The sequence below is a fragment of the Marmota flaviventris genome, chromosome 6, assembly GCF_047511675.1.
Source record: "Marmota flaviventris isolate mMarFla1 chromosome 6, mMarFla1.hap1, whole genome shotgun sequence".
NCBI classification, from domain to species: domain Eukaryota; kingdom Metazoa; phylum Chordata; class Mammalia; order Rodentia; family Sciuridae; genus Marmota; species Marmota flaviventris.
The window spans coordinates 62,115,562-62,136,183 of NC_092503.1; the positions used below are offsets into that span (position 1 = coordinate 62,115,562).

The 20,622-nt window shown below is 35.6% G+C and overlaps 1 protein-coding gene across 1 annotated transcript in view; it reads left to right on the forward strand.

The window, feature by feature from the left end:
• Sim1 (SIM bHLH transcription factor 1) overlaps nucleotides 1-17,588 on the forward strand; it is a 67,663-nt gene extending 50,075 nt beyond the window's left edge. The window contains exons 10-11 of the mRNA XM_027928307.2: nucleotides 14,102-14,501; nucleotides 16,858-17,588. Coding sequence (XP_027784108.2) covers nucleotides 14,102-14,501; nucleotides 16,858-17,588 — 1,131 coding nt within the window. The remainder of the gene's footprint in view (nucleotides 1-14,101; nucleotides 14,502-16,857) is intronic.
• The last annotated feature ends 3,034 nt before the right edge of the window (nucleotides 17,589-20,622 follow it).

Genomic DNA, 20,622 nt, shown 5'->3' on the forward strand with positions numbered 1-20,622 from the left:
ATAACACTGGGCACTTGAAATTTGCTGAAAGTAATCTTAAATTTTCATATCACACATAGGTAACTGTGTGAGGCAATGGCTGTGTTAATTAACTAGATTGTGGTAATAATATTACAATGTACATTTATACCAAATCATCATGTTATGCATCTTAAATATATAACAATTTTGTCAATTATACCTCAATAAACCTGGGGAAAATGTTCTGATGTATATTGTTTAATACATAGTTTATATGGTTTTAGTTTCCTTCATTTTTACTGTGTTTAGCTTAGACAGCTAAGATAGGTAGACCTATCTATTCATGTACAATTACCAGTTTGAAATGGATCAACTTGGTGCAGGGCCTTCCAATTTCAATATGTTTTCACAAAATGACAAATTCGATAGACCTCATCTTTCCACATGTGGAAGGCCAGTAATGTGTCATATCAGTTCTAAGATACTTCAAGAGCAGCTTGGATGGCCCATCCTTTGTCCAGACCCAGAATAAAGCAGTGAAGACCAAACAAAGCTGCAGCAAGGGGTTGGAGCAGGTGGCGCCACCTGTACCAATCTAATTCAAGCCTAGCTAATCTGCCACTTAGATGTGGAAAATCAGAGAGTGAGTCAAAGCATCAGGGAAAGGATCGAAGTGGTTCTGACTCATGCCTGAAGCCCATCATGGAAGAGGATTACCATTAAAATTAGTGCTACTGGTCTTGGAAACCCAGAGTTTACTCAGTGAGCTAGAGCTACTTCTGTGTTATCCATGCAAGTTGGAATATTCTTCATCATTTACAGGGGTAGATGCTATGGCATAAAGGATTTAATTAAATGTTTTTTTCCATGTTTGATATTACCTGTTTAAAATCTTCAGCACAATGAAAATGATTACAAGTCTTTAGGACTTCACCTTTGGATTTACAAAAGGGATAGAATATGGATTTCATGCTTTGGGAACAGCTCTCTCCATATGGAACCCTATAGGAGATTCCTTATAGAATTACATTGGAGGAAACCCGGCCCCTGGTCTGGTGTGCTGATTCCCTTCCAGCTGCACATCACTCTGACAGCTAATGAGATGTCGACTATGGTTACTTTTCTGTGAGAAAAATGAGTGAACTGAATCCCAGGAACATTTTTGTAGCTGTGGGGGGTGGATTAAGAGAAGGCCTATGACATTTCAAACCACATTTGAGGCATATTAAAAAACTCCCCATGTTTCTACTTTGTGAACTATATCAGGGAATTTACAGGTATGAAAGATTTCTTGCCAGAATATATTTTTGAGCTAAAAATAACTAAAATGTGGATTAAAGTTGAAAACAATTTCACAATAAATAATAGATTATACTATAAAGGGATGAAATAAAAAAAATATGAGTGAAAATTTTGTGACCATGTATTTTAATATTGATTCTGGGAAGCCGACTGTTTATACTACTCTTTAAAAAGAAGAAAAAAAATGGCTGAAATATTTAAAATTTCTAACATGAATTTTGATTCAGTATTTCCTAATTATTTACAGTACACATGGGTACATTTTAGCTCTCTTTCTCTTGTGAAATCATCCTCGACCATGGAATGTGACCAAGATTGATATGATTTTTTTAAAAACATATATTCTCTGATTTTTCTTGTTTTCTTTTCAGCTTAACTCTTTTGGAATTATATGTAATTAAGCTAAATTTCATAAAAACATCTCAGAAGGCCTTTTTTTTCAGTGCTTAAATATTTATTTTACTTGTGTAAAAATCAGATTTAGCCTTTCTTAATATATATTACATACAGAATTATTCTTGATTTTTATTAATAAGACAATAGAGATGAACGTTTTGTTTTCTAGGTATTATTAGTTGGAGAAAGGAATTTCTGCTTGATATTATCTTTGCAGCTTCAGTTAATTATGTTTTGCAGGTCCTAAGATTTTTGAAGTTAGAAATGAACTTTGTTATTTGCGTGTTGTTTGGTTACATTATCATAGGCACATGGTTTCAGTCAGCCTCTCAGATTAGCAGAATAACTTGCATTATTGTCACTTTAAAAAGCATTTGATTTTGACATTAGTTTTTCTCTTTACCCTTATGTTTATCCTTGAGAACCCCCCTGGCAATTTCCAATGTGTGTAAGCCAAAGCCATTCCTTATAGTAAACATGACTCCTGTTTGAGGGAAGCATCCCCAGAAGTGGGGGTTATTTTAATGGACATACTGTATTACTTTAATCTAACTCTTTTACCATCTGTTCTTCCCATAACAGTGATTGGAAAAAAAAGAACATATTTTATGTTTCAGGGTTACATTAGTAAAAAGTAAGATAAAAGTGATTTAAAAGCATGCATATGTTCCTAGTGCAATGCAGTCTGCATCTGTGATGTTTTTTCTCATGGTTCAGACACAAATCAAGAGGAAAGCTGCTCAGGCCTGATAGAGTGAAAGTTTTTCATGGAAAACAGGACTTTACCATAAGAGGGTCTCTTTATATATTTTACAGCTAGAAATGATAAAAACCTCAATGAGCTGCCAGAATAAAAATAGATAACGGTAATATCTATTGTAGGAACATCTGGCATTTTTCCTGAACTGGGTCTTTGCTGCCACATTCAGACAAATGCAGAGCACCTGTCTGGAACATGCCGTTGAAGCAGGAATGAATCTTAGGACCGTTATCAAAAGAAGAATGTCTTTGAGTGTAATAGTGTTAGATGATTGCTTTAGTGATTAGGGGACATCACCCATGGGTGTGGGGAGATAGCTTACTGAGGGTGGAGGTTGGAAAAAATCCCCGTTGTAAAAATATGGATCCTTGCTGCTTGGAAGTTGGAGTCTGTTGCCTTTGTTGTCTAAGAATATCTAAATAAGGGCTAGTGGAAGAGAAAGGGTTCTGGATTTGCATCTCTCCTTTCAAACTTCATAGTTGTGTGACTCTGAGCAAATGTTCTTTGTTTTTAGCCACACTTAGTTTGACTGTACAGACATTAATAACATTAATAACAGACATTAAAGATGGTAACATTTGATAAAACAGGGTCTGTGGAATCTTAGCACAGTGAGTAATGAACAGCAAGTATTTCTACTGTCGTTGTTATAGATATTAGTTAGCATATACAAATCATAAAGTAAGTTATCTCTTGACTAATCATAGTTTATATCTGCTTCCTGAACAATTTAAGTTATTGAAGGAAGGAGTATGTTTCCTTTCATTGAACTTGTGAATTACATTGTTTTTCTCTCTATTCCAATCCTTGCCATTTTCTAACGTAAGTGTTAAGTTCTGTGCATCATCTATACCCTTTCTAATGTGAACACTTTGAAGGCAGGGATGTAGTTCTAATATCCTCTGGCACACTGCTTTTTAAATAGTAGGTGCTCAATAAGTATTAGAATGAATCATTGTAAGTAGTTTTTATTGGATGCATATTAAGCCCCAACTGATGGTGTAAGAGGTTATCAGTCTTTTCTAGAAGGACCGATTCTTTCATGAGCTAAATCCCCAAGGGGAGCTGGTGGGTGGCATTTGGTTTCATGGTTTCTGAAAACAAGGGAATTCCTCATTTGACTCATTTTTAAACTTGTAAACATGAATGCTTGTTTTGAAAATTGAATTTGTAAATAAAAAAATTGGGGTTAATTTAGGTGCAGAATATTTAAGATGATACCACATTTTCTAAGAAAGAAAAACATTGTTTTAAGTAAAATTGTTATTATTTGTGGTACTTGGGAATGAACTCATGGGTGCTTTACCACTGAGCTACATCCCCAGCCCTTTTTATTTCTTATTTTGAGACAGGTTCTCACTAAATTGCTGAGGTTGGCCAAACTTGCATTCCTCCTGCCCTAGCTTCCTGAATTGCTGGGATTACAGGCACCTGGCTTCAGTAAAACTTCTTTGATCAACATAAACTTATTAAAATAGGGAATTAATTTATTTATTATCTCAGGTTTAACTACAGAAGAAAGCATTGTTACCCCTTTAAAAGAAGAAGAGCAATACTCTGAAGCTCATAAAGTATTTTAATGTACTCAAAAACAGTGTAGATACTGAGAATGGCTAGGAGAGCTGTTCACAGGCTTTCATGAGACCTAATCCACCATGATTCTCCCTCCTCTCTACCCTCACAACACATCTTTAGGCTTTTAATTGAAGTGTTAGTGATAAGAAACATTGGCATCAAGGTACATTCTGGCAAGGTAAATAGTCTTTTTTTTTTTTTTTTGGTAAGAAAAGGCCTTTCTGTTTAGTGGTCTGATTTTGCAATTGGGGATGTTGGCTTTCTTATTCTTTAACTTACATGTTGGTAAGATAGGATAAAAATATGGCCTCTAGATAAGATAGTCTAGGGGAAAAGTAATTTTTGCAGTATGGTTTTATGGTAACCATTCCTATTTACCTACGTGAAAGTGATTAAGGACCTTTACATGATAAGTGCATCTGTAACATGTTTGTATTGTTAAGACAGCTGTGATACATATTGTTTGTTTGGTTCTCACTGTAATCTTTTAAAATAGTCTTTTTTTTTTTTTTTCTCTACCAAGGGGAAACCCAAGCTCAGGGAAAGTGTCTTTTGTACAGGTCACATTGACTGACATCAGATGAGGGTATTCCCATGTCTTGAGTTCAGTGATTGTTTCTACTTGAACCCCTTTGATAACTTTGAATTACATTTTTATGTGTAAAATATTAATATTCAGTAACAAGAACAAAGATATTTGAACAATTAACTGATAACTTCATTTGAAAAGTTTCTGTTTCTTCAGAAAAGTGTCAGTTTTATGAAGGGCTTTGTCTCAAATCATTCTGTAAGAATAAGACATATTGGGCTGGAGTTATGGCTCAGAGGTAGAGCACTTGCCTAGCATGCGTGAGGCACTGGGTTCGATTCTCAGTACCACATATAAATAAATGAATAAAATAAAGGTCCATCAATAACTAAAAAGAATATTTAAAAAGACATATTTACTCTAAAGTATTTTTAAAGTTTTCAAATATTTATTTTGAAGTGATTGCATATTTACAGAAAATTTGCAAAACTATATCCCCTGTGTAAGTTCACCTGTGCTTAACATTTTGCCATATTTGTTTATCATGTTCTCTTTCTCTTTCTCCATCCTTCTGCCCTTGTTATTATTTATTTGTGAACCATTTGAGAGTAGTTACATACATGATGACTCTTTACTTAAACCTTGATACTTCATTGTGTCTTTCCTTTTTAAAAAAATATTTTATTTTTTAGTTGTAGTTGGACACAGTACCTTTATTTCATTTTTATGTGGTGCTGAGGGTCAAACCCAGGACCTCACATGTGCTAGGCAAGTGCTCTACCGCTGAGCCACAACCCCAACCCTCATGTGCATTTTCTAAGGACAAGGACATTCTCTTACATAAGCACAGCAATTATCAAAATCAGTAAATTTAATCTCAATAAAATATTTTAAACTAATCTTAAGAGTCTAGATGTAAGATTTCCCTAGTAATATCCATTATAGCATTTGTTGTTTCCCTTCCAGAACAAGATCCAGTCCAGGAGTTTGTATTGCATCTAGTTGTCATGTCTCTTTAGTCATTAATCTGAAGCTTTCTTTAATCTTTCCTACTTCTTTCTCATGTTCTTGGCATTTTTTTGAAGAACAGAGGAGCCCAGTTATTTTATAGATTATTTTTGGACTTGAATTTGTGTGCTTCTTCCTCTTGGTTAGATTGTGATTGTACATTATTTGCTGGCATACTTCATAGGTAGGATTGTGTTGTCAGACATCCAGATGGGCATGATGTTCCTCTGTTCTGAGTTGGATGGAGAGGCTAATTTTGATTACCTGCTCAAGGTGTCATCTGGTTTCTCTATGGTATAATTGCTATTCTTTTTCTTTCAATTACAAAGCAATCTGTGGGGGAGCCTTTTTAAGACCACGAAAATAGCCTAGTCTTCATCAAAATTTCCTCCTTAGAATTATCATCTGTGATCATTGTTCCCCCACCCATCTCCTCGAAAAAAAAATTTTGTTGGAATGAATACAAAACATTTATTTTCAAACTCAACTACTCCCTCTACACTTATCAGTTGACACTCTTCTGTAAGGAAGGTTCCTCTTTCGCCCCTTATTTATTACTATGGACTCCTGGATTCTTATTTTGTTTAGCAGATTAAAATTCACTCATTACTGTTCTTATTTACTTTTGCTTAAGTTTTCCATGTTTGATCAGTGGGAATTCCTTCAAGCTGGCTCCCCTGTCTTTTTGACATACCTCCATCATTTAGTTTTTTTGACCACTTTCCTATTTTTTGGTTCCCCAAGATGTTGCAGGTTCACATTGTACCTTCTCTGCCCTAGTTATTTCTCCAAGTAACCTTGGTTCCTTTTAGTGGAGAATGGCATCTATAACCTAAGAGTTGCATATTAATTGTGCTTATATTACTGGCATGCCATTCTTATAGGCCCTTTCAGCAGACAGAGATGAGAAATATATGTCCCTTCTGTATCCTTTTGTCCCTCTACCCTTTTTGGTAACCAATTTGCTTGTTATCTGGCTTGTCCTTCTTGTGGTTCTTTTGCAAAAGCTAGAAGATACATGTATATTTACTTCTCTTGTTTTTTCTTGTATGAATGCAGCATATTTTATACATACGCACATACACTTAATTTCCTCTCATGTGTATGTATTCCTATTTAAAAAAAAAAAACGGCCTGCTAACCCATTCAGTATATATATATACCATTGCTAAGTTTATTCAACTAATCTCTTGCATTTGAACATTTGAGTGATTTTTAATATTTTGTAATTACAAATGTTGCTATAATGAATATTCTTATGTATAATTATTTTCTAATATTGGAGATATATTTTTAACTTCTTAGAAGTGGGAAAGTTCTTGGCCAAATGGTAAAAACTGGTTTTGTTAGTTATTGTAAAATTCCATTAACAGATGGGAATACCTGTTTTCTCACACCAAACGACTTGTTGTCGAGCTTTTGAATTTTTGCTAATCTGATGGATAAGTGTTGTTTTACTTATTAAGTAATTAAATGTCTTTTCATATGTTTTGGGGGCTAATTTTATATTTCTTGTGAATTTCTTTGAACATTTTTCATGATTTTTTTTCTTTTCAAGATTTTTGAATTGAGAATTGAATTTATTCTTATTCTTTTAGTTTAATTGATTTAGATGTTTAAAACTATATACATCCTCAGTCTGAATATCATGTTTTCACTATCCTTTCCCAAAAAATTCTGTAATTTAATTTATGTAATTCATATTTGTGTTTGCTTTTTTTCCTCCAGAGTTATTTAATAGTTATTTTTAAAATTTTCAGGTGGAAGAGAGTTTTAAATTTTTGTTTTTAATTTTCATTTTTAATTCATTGATATTAGAAAGTGTCACTTCTGATATTTCTATTTCATGAAATTCACTAAGGTTTTCTCTGTGACCTAACATTTAGTGTGTGTGTGTGTGTATGTGTATACTGTTTTCTTTTTTTTGTTATCAGTGTGTAAAGCTTGACACAGAGCCATAAAATTTAACTTAAAAATTTTAAGTCTTCCGTAGTCTTTTTTTATAACTTAAACTCACTTTACTTGGCTTATACTGAGGATGGTGTGTGAGTCTGATGTGATAGTCTCTCTCCATTTCTTCTTCCATCTCCTATGGTTTCTGTTTTATGTAGATGGTATTCCTGTGTTATTTGATGCACTGATAGCTATAACAGACTTTCATAGTGAATTGTGGCTTTTAGCAAAAATATTATACAGCCTTAGAAGGAAATTTTGACACATGCTGCAGCATGGGTGGACCTCAAGGATATTATGCTAAGTGAAATAAGTCAGTCACAAAGACAAGTAGTGTGTGTTTGCACCTACATGAGATACCAAGAATAGTCAAATTTGTAGAGATAGAAAGTAGAATGTGGTTGACAGAGACTGAAGAGAGGGGAATTAGGAGTTACTGTTTAATGGGTATGGAGTTCAGTTTTTTAAAATACGTATGGTGGTAATGGTTGCACAGAATTGTGAGTGTATTTAATGCCATTGAACTGTACACTGAAAAATAGGTAAGATGGTAAATTTTACTCATTTAAAAATATATTTTTAAAATAAAAAATAAAGACCTGGAATTAACAGGGTGGGGAGCTACCATTGATATTCATATCAGATTTTGGTATGAATACAGTTTTCATTTCTTTGGGATAAATGCCCAGGGTTGCGTATGGTAATTGTACATTTAGGTTTTTAAGAGGCTGAACAACTGTACAGAGCGGTCATGCCATTTAAATGTTCCTACCAGCATTGTATGAGTTATCTAGTTTCCCTGCATCTTGGCCAGCATTTGGTATTGTCACTACTTTTTATATATTAGCCAACCTTGTAGGTGTGTTGTGATCTTTTATTGTGGCTTTAATTTGCATCTGCCTAGTCACAAGATTCTTGAACATCTTTTCATGTGATTATTACCATCTGTATATTCTGTCTGGTAAATGCTGCTTCATATATCTTTTACCTTTTAAAAAATTTTTGAGTTTGGGGAGCTATTTATATATTCTATATATTTAGTTCTTTGTTGAATATGTGATTTGTAAGTGTTTTCTTCCTGTCTGTAGCTTATTTTTTCATCCTCTGAACAGGGTCTTTTGCAAAGCAAAAAATGTTTAATTTCAATCAAGTTCAATTTGTCTATTTTTTTCCTATTATGGATTATGTTTTTGTTGTCAAGTCTCACAACTATTTACCTAGCCTTAAATCTTGAAAATTTCCCTGTTATTTTCTAAAAATATTTATATTATGCTTTATATTTAGGTCTGTGATCCTTTTGAGTTATTTTAAAATAACCACTAGTGTTGAAAAGCCTAAATTTTCTTCATTGAATTGTCAAAAATAGGTTGGGAATATTTGTGTGGGTCTCTATTCTGGCTTCTGTATTCTGTTCTGTTGATCTGCTTATGTTTCTCCATGAATATCACATGGTCTTCATTATAGTAGCTACATAGTAAGTTTTGAAGTTGAGTGGACAGATTCTCTTTCTTCATTCTTCTTTTATAAATAGTATTAACAATTCTAATTCCTTTGCCTTCTATATAAATGTTGTGCTTATACCAAAATGTTTTCAAATCTCCTCTTAACCTCTTTCTCATCCTTTTAATTTCTATAATTTTTATTCTCTTAGAAGTTTTCTAGTCTTTCTTCAATTTTTCTTATTTAAAAACTTTCATTTATATCTGTTCTCTTTTTCATGACTTGAAATTTACTCTTCACTTATTTTCTTTGTTTGAGTTTGGTCAGTTTTTGTTGCATGTGCTTTTCTGTTTTTTTTTTTTTTTTTTGAGGTGGTAGGGTTTTGTATGGTTTGGTTTGTTTTTCAGTGTAAAGAATCAAACCAGAGCAAGTGCCCTGTGGTGGGTTTTTTGGGTCCACTGTTTAGTTTTTAAAATTTCCGATTCCAGATTCCAGTCATATGTATGTTTGTGTTTATGTGCATGTGTATATCTCCAAATGCTTGTTGAGGGCATTTAATTCAATTTCAAGTGTTGTCTTACAGTTTTGTTTTTCACAGTTAGCTATTTCATGAGGACTTTTATTAGCTGAGGTGGTTTTTTAAAAATATTTTTTAGTTGTAGATGGACATAATACCTTTATTTTATTTATTTATTTTTATGTGGTGGTGAGAATCGAAGCGCATGGCCTCACATGTACTAGGCAAGCACTCTGCCACTGAGCTACAGCCTCAGGCTTAGCTGAGGTGTTTGCATTTCTATTTTCTTGTTTTCCTCTTACAGGGGGTTTATATTTAGTTTTTAAAATTTTTTATTTGTTCTTCTTAGATAGACATGACAGTATATTTTGACACATTATACATATGTGTAATATAACTCCCATTCTGTGGTTGTACATGGTGTGGAGTTACACTGCTCATGTATTCATACATGAACAGAGGAGTTCGATTCATTCTACTGTCTCCTACAGGGTTTTATGTGAAGTTTAATTTTTCCCCTATTCTTTAGCATTTCATGGACTGTGGTGCTATTTCAAGAACACTCTTGGGACTGGGATTGTGGCTCCTTGGTACAGCGCTTGCCTAGCACGAGTGAGGCTCTGGACTTGATCCTCAGCACAACATAAAAAGAAATAAATAAAAGCATTGTGTCCATCTACAACGAAAAAAAAAATTTAAAAAAGAACATTTTTTTTCCTGTCAGTTTGTAACATACATAATTTTTTTTGAATGGATGATGGTGTGGTGGGAGGGGGAAGGTAAAAGGCTAGGATTAACCTGTCCTGTACTTTACATTTTTCATGTCTATTGAATCTTCACCTCTCCCTCTTCCTTCTTTCCTTTCACTGGTGTCCCTGAAGAACAAATTTATTAGACTCACATGGAGATGACATTTTTTAATTGCTACCACTTTGGATTTTGTTTTGAGACCCTTTTGAGACCCTTCCCTATGGCCAGTGCTGTGAACCACCAAATACTGACATATTCATATTCTGGCATTTAATGTACTTTTTTTTCTTAGAGTGATTTGTCTAGTTTTGTGTATGTCCTAAGCTCTTTTTTTTTTTCCTTCTAGAGTCTTCCCTCACTCTACATCCAAAGGTTCATAGTAATTAATTTTTGACTTTTAATTTTTTAATTTATAAGAAATTGGAAGTTTGTTATATTTTCTGACTTCTAGTCATGCCGATAGTTTGGGTCCTGTGGCTTAGTCTGTGCTTCTTAATCATCTTAATGATGACCTTAAAGATTTTGAAAGAAGCCAGGTGTGGTGGTTCATGCCTGTACTACCAGAGGCTCATGAGGCTGAGGCAGGAGGATGGCAAATTCAAGCCAGCCTCAGCAACTTAGCAAGCACTTGTCTCAAGATAAAAAATAAAAAGGGCTGGGAGTGTTTTTCAGTGGTTAAGCACCCTTGGGTTCAATCCCAAGTGTTCCCCCCCCCCACAAAAAATTCTTTTTAAAGGAGAATGTATGAACAAATTCAGATTCAAATGACTGTTATCATCCTTCATACTCAGAATTATGAGTATCCTTCATACTCTTGAAAGTAATACTTTATTGACCAAACATATCATGTAACTCCTAATAAACTGTGTCATAATGGGATACTTGGGGGTAAATTGGAAATATAATAAAATTATCACTTACATCATAGATTTATTGTAACCAAGACTATAAAAATTCTCTGACTTAAGTTATAGTTCTCAATAATGATCTTTAAATAAGTGAAATAGAGGGACAGACATAGAAATCATGATTCAACACTGGAAAAAATAATTATTGTGTCAAATAGAACATTAGAGCTAAAAAAAAGTTAGAGAAAGTCTAATTTAACCTAATATAACATTTTATAGACAAGGTTAAGAAGGATGAAGCAATTTTCCCAAGGCTACTCTGGAAGTTATGCTAGGGGCAGACCTGGAAACAAATTCTCATGGCTACCTGTCTCTAATACCTCTTCCCTTAAATGGCCCTAACTCTTGTTCAATTCTTCATGGGTTAGTATCATCATAATATTTTTCCTGTTCAAAGAAACTAAATCACTTGCCTAAGAGCTTGAATGTAGTAAATGGCATCAGTAGACTTGAGGCCGACTGGGACTCTTCTTACGTAGCATTCATTCTTTACTCTGCACTCTCTGTGTATATATTGGCTGTCTTCCCCTCTTTTCTCCAACATTTAATGAACACCTGAAATGTTTCAGTCCAAATAATGGGGTTAAAGAGTTTTCAACAAGTTTACACCTAGTACAGTTCATTTTAAAGGGATAAATGTGTATCAGAATTTTGATGGTGTGTCCTGGTGCAAGTTCACAATTTTCCTAAAAAAAGAATTGACTGCTAGGCTTTTCCCCTGTAGCTTCAAAGCAATGTGAGGTCTTACCTAACGGAACCACCCAACTTTTGCCTGCTTGAATATCTCAGGGCAGTGTACTTCCTGTAGTTTCTGGGCTATTGACAAGAGGCTTATCCTTCAAATTCTCCTTTGGGTACTCTTGAAATGTGTACCTCATGTATGCCAAGGTTGCCTTATGTTGAATTTTCTTTGTGAGTGAAGGACAGAATGTTCTTCTTTGCTGCGCCAATAGCACTTTCCCATATACACTCAGGGAAAGCTTTTTCCCCTCTCAAAAGGGCTCAAAAGTCTTGACTAGAGTGCTTCAGAAATAGGCCTGGTTTATACTTTTATAAAAACAAGCAGAGCCTGGACAACTCCTTGCTTGGAATAGCTCTGAAGGTTGAGTTTCTCTGAGGTAAGCAGATGAGTGGAGTAACCAAAGGACATATGTATAGCATTTGGATCCCCACTTAGTGAGGCCAGAGTGCCATCTCTTGCTTCTGTGAAAGTGAAGGTGGCATCTTGCAGAAAGAGGCTGGTTTTCACTGGGAAAAAAGGCTGATAGTATGTGGAAGGTGTGATACAGGGAACTAAAACTCAAGAAGCTTCAATTAAAAATGGTAATGAGGAAATATTTAACCTGGAATTTGTATAGCATTCTGTCCTGAGCATGCTATATTCATTAGTATGCTTTGGAGTATTCCAAGAAGAACCTATGTATCTCATGTTTCTAGCCCTAAGAGCTCTCAGCTGAGTTGCCTGTTCTCATTGAGGTGGGAAGAGTCAGGGGTCTTCCTTTTGCTCAGAATAGGCCTAATAGGAAGTGAAGAGTTTGCCTTATACTTCAAAGACCTCATCATACTGAAACTTGTTCAATTAGCATGTAATGCGGGCAGAACCGTGTAGCCTATGGCTTTTCCCTCTCCCCACGCAATGCCACATACATCCATACCTCTTTCTTCCAGGTTAAGAAAATGTATAATGGACTTATATTTTGGTTCCAGGAACTATAAAGCTTTCAGCCCCATAACTATATGTCTCTTTAATATTGGATCCTGTTTTCCTCTCCTCTTTCTTTAACAGTGCTTTATCTCAAGTGTAAAATTGAGGTTTGGAGTGTAGGCTTTGAGACCAGCTAGACCAGGGGGTGGCTGTGGCATCTTATTAAAATTCTCAGAGATGTAGTTTCCTCATCTACTAAATAGAGCTAATTAATAGCTCTATTAGAGTGGTTAGGAGGATTAAATGGTGTGATGCATATGGAATGATCAGCATATTACCAGGCACAGTAAGCTCTCAATAAATGGCATCTATTATTATCACAGCTGGAGAGCTCTAAGTCGTGCCTAGAATCGTGTTTGGCATTAGAAAACCAAACATTGAAAGGAATTATATTACCAATTTTATTGGTTCACGAAGGCCTTCAAATGGAGCATACTTCCTAGGGAGATCTGGAGGGCATTTTACCTTTTCTTTGAACACCTCCAGATAATTTAGTAGTAGGTGGGCTGTATATTCTCAATAAGGACAATGGAACCCATAGGTTGTTTTCTTATTTTGATGATCCTTAGGTATTGGAGTTTCACTTTAGAAAGAAACATATCCTAGTGAATAAACCCAGTTTATATGGGACAAGATTTTTCAAAAGTTATATTGTAATTAAATTAGGTAAGCATTAACTGCTCTACCATGTACCCAGCAAAGTATTCAGAGTAAATAGTCTAGTATGAAGACTAAGATTCAGCACGTTGGTGCTTTGAACTTTAATTTTGTTTTTTCCTAATTAAGAAATGTAGAAAAGTGAAGAGTAACTATATATGGAGGCTTCTTGGGATTTTTTTTCTTTTTCTTTTTTGGTGGCAATGCCATTTGGATAGTGATGAAGAACTTGGGTTTGAATTTTGATTCTGTTACCTGCTAAACCCGTGGCTTTGGGCAAATCGTTTTCCCTCTTTGGATCTTAGCTCCTCTATGTGTATACAGTGAGGTGCTGATATTGCCATTAAAGTGTTACCAGAACTACCTGAGATTATTCACATGAAGCACTTCGGGCAGTACCTAGGAAGGACTTCAGTCGCTGTTTGTTATTATTTTTATGTCCTTTCAGCAGCCAGAAGGATTTTCTATGAAGACATCACTAAACTAATCATGCGATGCCAAGTTAGTGGTGCCCAGCAGCGGTGCTAGTGACTCAGGCCAATAAGATCTTAGGGGTGTTTGCAGAAACAAAGACTGTTTTTGTTTGTTTGTTTAAACGACTTTATTTTTGAAATGGCTCTTCTCCACTTCTCGGTCTCAGTATTCGGGATTTCACACCGAAAGATCGGAATCCGACCACGACAGCCAGTGGGGCGGCAGTCCCCTGACCGACACAGCCTCCCCGCAGCTCTTGGACCCGGACCGGCCCGGCTCGCAGCACGACGCGTCCTGCGCCTACAGGCAGTTCTCGGACCGCAGCGCTCTCTGCTACGGCTTCGCGCTCGATCACTCCAGGCTGGTGGAGGAGAGGCATTTCCATACCCAGGCCTGCGAGGGAGGCCGGTGTGAGGCAGGCAGGTACTTCCTGGGAACGCCGCAGGCCGGGAGGGAGCCCTGGTGGGGCTCTCGCGCAGCCCTGCCCCTGACCAAGGCCTCCCCTGAGAGCAGAGAAGCCTATGAGAACAGCATGCCTCACATCGCTTCGGTCCACAGGATCCACGGTAAGAGCAGTGGGAAGGACTTCCCAGCCCAGCATGAGGCTCCAGGGCAGATTTATAGATGTTAGGTGTGACACTGGAGTGACCCACCCAAATGTTTTCTCTTTTGATTGCCATGTCAGAAACTCACATGAGTGAGGTTTAAAACCAAGTTTACTCAGTTAAATGTATTAATTTTGGTAATGTTTGAAGACTATATTTATGACTTGTGGGAAAAAATGATTTCCATTTTAAAAACCATAAAGTATAGAATTCAAGTTAAAGGGAGTTATTGAGCATATTGAATTTGTAGTATGTATACATGTCAATTTCTCAAGTATTATTTTCCTCTGATTCCCTATGTTTCAAAAGTGGACTTCAGTAGTCCATAGGCTCATTCAGTTTGAGCAATGTTTTTCAGTGAGGGCACTATTGATAGCTGGAGAGACCGATCTTTGTTTTATGAACTATCATTCATATAGCTGTTCATCCTCGTTCGACATTAAGTGCCAATAACTGCCCAAACTTCTCCCATCATTATGACAACCACAGTGCCGCTTTTGATTAAGGATGGAGTGCCAGATAGAAACTACTGAGATTTTCATCTTTGGATTATTATATAGCTTTATGAACACACGGAGTTGAGCATTTTAGTTAAAGCTTTGATTGTTGGTAATGCTTTTCTGTGTTAATTGTAAAGTATATTAGTTAAGCATAGCTTACTCTGTCCATTCCAAGTTTGGTTCCAGGAAGATCTTTGAAGAAGTTGGCCAGGAATGGTGGAACATACCTATAATCCCAGATACTCAGGAGGCTGATACAGGAGAATCACAAGTTTGAGTCCAGCCTCATCAATTTAAGAGACCCTAAGCAGCTTAGGGAGACCTGTCTCAAAAAATAAAAAGGGCTGGGGATGTGGCTTCAGTGGTTCAGTGGTAAAGTGCCCCTGGGTTCAGTCCCCAGTACAAACAAAATAAAAAACACCCAACGAAGCCCTATTTAATTAAGTCATTGACATTAGGATTGATCTGAAGGCTCTGATATTACTCTTCTTGTCCTTAGGATGAGAAATGTACTAGACAATGTTGTCCCCATCCATAAAGTCTGTCATATACCTCAAGGCACTGAAGGCCTTCTATGAGTTATTTTGTTTCTATTCTTGCTTTTTAATTTTTCTGCTTTTACTTTGAGTAAACAACTTGTACTGAACCAAGGAACGTTTTGGTAGTCTGGTAATGGAAACCCAGGGCAAAGAGCAATTGCTTGTTAAAGAAAGGAGTGAAATGAAAATCCTGGTTTAACCTACATAGTCTGGAAGGAAATATTAGAAATAAAATAAGGAGAAAAGAGGGAAGGAAAGCAGTGAATAGTGTAATCTAGGGCTTCTTTGCTGTGTTTAGCAGCTTACAGTTCTCAGATGTCCCTACCTGATTTTTTTCTTGCTTTTTATATTGTCTTTAGACATTTTTGAAAATAATTTGGTTTATGGAATTTATTTTGGAAGCACTATTCCTCCATCTTAGATCTCTGTCTTGGATTTAAAATAGGCTTTTATTAAAATTGCTAATATTTACTTATTCTTTACCTTATTCCAGAAGCAATCTAAAATTCTTCACTTTCCTTATGATGACCTCTGAAGCTGAGATGTTAACTCCTATGTTTGTTAAAATAGTACCTTCATGTATGATCTAGACAAGATATAGCTACATCTATATCTACCTATGCATATATATACATATATACATACATATGAATATACATTTTAACCTTCAGTTGTCTAAAAATGATCAGTAGGTCTTTATTGTAACCCTATTGCAGATACATTGAGCAATATTAATTTTAATTTATTAATTAAATTAATTAAATCTTAATTTTCAATTTTCAGTGATTCATTTAGAGAATAGTTCAGCTTATGTTACTATCCTCCTCAAACTCAATTCAAAGCATTTTGTAAGCATCAATCTAACATTGCCATTGCTCTAGAAAACAGCATAAATCAAATTCTATGTATCTTCTTTTTATTATTTGCAATTGGGAAGGTTCAATAACGTGTATAAATGAATATGAACACACTTTACTATTTCACTAATTGTCCTTCACAATCCATGAACAAGGTTTATCTTATAAGAAAATTGTTATAAGCTTCACCTGTGCTTAAAATCCGATGATTTTATATGAATCCAGTATACATATGACTTCCAGGACTATAAGTTGATGCTCTGGCATGCAGGCCTGTGTCTGTTTCAAATATTGTTACATATATTAAAAATGAAAGATACAAGTTTGCTTTTAATAGGAAAAGAAATACTTAATACTTAATTAAAAAAAAATTGGTGAGTCTTGAGACTACTTTTACTATTTTACTTTTTCTGATTTCTAGGGCGAGGTCATTGGGATGAAGATAGTGTGGTCAGTTCTCCAGATCCTGGGTCAGCCAGTGAATCAGGTGATCGATATCGTACTGAACAGTATCAAAGCAGCCCCCACGAACCTAGCAAAATTGAAACTCTGATAAGAGCCACCCAGCAAATGATTAAAGAAGAAGAGAACAGATTGCAGCTACGGAAAGCACCCCCTGACCAATTGGCTTCCATTAATGGAGCTGGGAAAAAACACTCTCTCTGTTTTGCAAACTACCAACAGCCCCCACCGACAGGCGAAGTTTGTCATGGCTCTGCTCTTTCCAATACTTCACCATGTGACCACCTCCAACAGAGAGAGGGAAAGATGCTGAGCCCCCATGAAAATGACTATGACAACAGTCCCACTGCACTGTCTCGGATAAGTAGTCCCAATTCTGATCGCATTTCGAAATCCAGTTTGATCCTAGCTAAAGACTATCTACATTCGGATATGTCTCCTCATCAGACAGCAGGAGACCATCCTGCTGTCTCTCCAAACTGCTTTGGCTCTCACCGCCAGTATTTTGATAAGCATGCGTACACATTAACTGGATATGCCCTGGAGCACTTATATGACAGTGAAACCATTAGAAACTATTCCTTGGGCTGTAATGGCTCACACTTTGATGTAACTTCCCATCTAAGGATGCAGCCCGATCCAGCACAAGGACACAAGGGAACATCTGTTATAATAACCAATGGAAGCTGATGTTTTTCTAAAATATTTTTTTCTTCAAGGGTCTCTGAAGCATATTTATAGTTTAATGCCCCATTACCAGCATTTACTATGCCACAGATTGTTAGAGGATAATTTAAGTTACTGGGTGTTTGACATGTGTTTCTGCAAAATCAAAGAAAACATAGCATTCAGGGTTATACACAGATAATGGAGCTGAAGTCAATACAAAAATTGCCCCTCTAATTATTTGGGAACCAGAATAGATACATTTTGAATAGAAAAATACTCATGTAAATCAAGTAAGCATATAGACCACATCAAAGGGCTGATGAATTGACAATACTGTATTGTGATGATCCAGTGAAACTCATAGCCACAGACCACCATTCACAAACTGTTGTGTCTACTTTACATGTAGAACTAGAGAATATACACCACAAATATACCAAAATGGGTAATTCCCCTAATTCTACCACATCAAGCTTCTGAAAGAAATTTTCAATCCCAAAATAACCAGAAAGAAAGAGATACATCTTGTAAACTGATTTCTTTGTGGTTTCAAACCAGTCAGCTCATTTAGTTCAGGCATAAATTAGAGAAGTGGTTCTGTCTGTAGTGCAAGAATGAGTTTTCACCTGGTATCCATTAGAAGCAATCAGGAAGTGGTGATTTTTCACCTTGCTTTTGAGTTAGACAAGGACCAGGATTGCGCTGACATAGCAGTACAGGTTTTTCTAAGTAACGGCATTGAGATGTAGGGAGGCACATCAAAAACGTGGTGTGCTCAATTGGAAGTAGTTTAGTGAAGATGGAAAGGCCAGAGGCAGAGCAGAATGAAATTATATCTCAAAACAAACAACTTAAGGCTCAGAATAGTTAAACCTCATATTTGGGGCTTGCTTATGAAACCAACCAAATAAAAAATTCAAACCAATTCACCAAGAAAAAAGGCTGATAAGTGCCAAAATAACTGAGGAAAACCAGTGAAGTGCTACATGACAGCGGTCTAAGTGTTTGAAAGCATTTCAAAGCACAGATGTGCCAATGTGTCAGCATGTGGAAAACCTCAGGAGAGAATCTAAGATGAAAGCTTAGGCAGATAGACAAGTGGTTAAAAGGGCCAGAAAAGTACTCTGACTGAAGGCATAGGCACAAATACTCATTTTCCTTATTATTTGTAAACAACAAAAACAGTAAACTTGCCTTCACCTCTGTGTGGGTAGTAGAAAGACCAGTGGACTAGATGCAGAGATCTCTGGGTTTGGGTTCTGAGCCCGCCTGTAACTTAATTTTGTGACCACAATTGCATTCCTCACCATGCCTGAGGCCTTGTGTCCTGGTCTGTAAGGCAGTTTCAGTGTCCCATGATCCTGTGGTTCATTGAGACAGCAGAACGGAAATTATGAAGTAGTTAACTCTCTGCTGTGAGTTTTCAGGACTGATCATTCTGGCTTTTCTGCACACATGCAGAGGCCTAGAAGCTTTGTGACTTAAGCAGGTATGTGGGCTCTCTGGTGCAGGTATAGTTACAGTTGGTTTTTTCTTAGATTCAGTCAAAATGTAGATGGTAGAAATTTATTAAAGGGAAGAAATATAGTAAGATTTTAAAAAATGCACTTATCTCTAGTATTCAAAGCAAAGTGACAGAAGTGATTAGAAAAGTTTCCTAGGTAATATTTCATAGAAGTCTCATGCATTTAACTCTTGCCAAATTCTAGGAGGGGAATATACTGAAAGAACTCATAAGTTCGAAAACAGAACATGACATTGGACACTCAGGGATTAGAACTATATTTTCATCATTTAATACAGTTATTTGGCTGTCCATTGGTTGGTGACAATCTGTATAATAATTTGAGAGACAAATACTGAGTCATTTGTACATGAGAGAAGAGGCTACATGAAATTATATAACTATTTCTTGGATATGACAGCAACATTGGCCAATGTAAATGAAAAAAAAGTGTGAGAAAAGTAGTGATTGTCATATACACTTTAAAAATGTTCAAAGTACAATAAAAGTTAAATTCAGAGCTATATAAGAAAAAACATTCAGTAATTTCGAGAAAGTTATTTTGAGAAGCCCCTGGAATAGTTAAAATGGATTATGATTAATTTGCATGTGAAATAAGGATTTAGGAATGCTAAAGGTTTTGCAGAATTCTGTAGGATACATGTTTCAAAGAAACAAATATCTGGAAAATGTGGCAGGTTTTGGAAAGGAAAATCTATACAGATGGATTCTACTGATGGATAGATATATGGTTTATCAGATGAGTCAAGGACAGATACTGTCGGAGAAATGGCTACTTAAGAACCAAGGAAAATGAACAGATGCTAATGAAAAGATTGTCATCACAGGAATTGCAGTTGAATTTTTATATGGAGGATAATTGATTAGTGGAAGGAATAAATTATGAACTGAACAGATAGGGGGTAATCATGAGGAATCATGTTCCTTAAAATTATATGACCAATTTTTTAAAAGGAAGACAGAATTAACTAAATTACATTTTGATTGAATTTTGGGGTAGATTAGCCCAGTTTTAAATACATAACCATCTATTTAATTTCTTGAAAGATAATTTTATAGTAGCAGTTTTTTTACATTGCATATAACAACTTATAGGCTCATAGTATTATATGACTTTCATTTGTTGCAATATGGCATGATTATTATAAAAATGATCCAAAGTAAGCTGACATTTTCTGACAAGGCAACTTTTTATTATTGACATGCATATGTACAAATGTGTTTGTAATCTACATTATTTTGTTCTATGTAGGAACATATTTCCCTATAAGGAAGATGTCATCTGTGTCACTGAAAAACATGGGGTGTAAAATGAATATGTTCCCCATAATGAATCAGTTAAAATTGAAATTAAATTGGCTTTAGTTTTAATCCTTGATTTCTATAACTTTGCTACAATGCTGAAAACCATGAAATTTGATTGAAATAGAGAAGGATTTTTTAAAATATCATTTTGGGGAATTTATAAACATGTGCTATTCTAATTATATAGCTACAGTATGAAACAATTCATTAGATGATGCAAAGCTT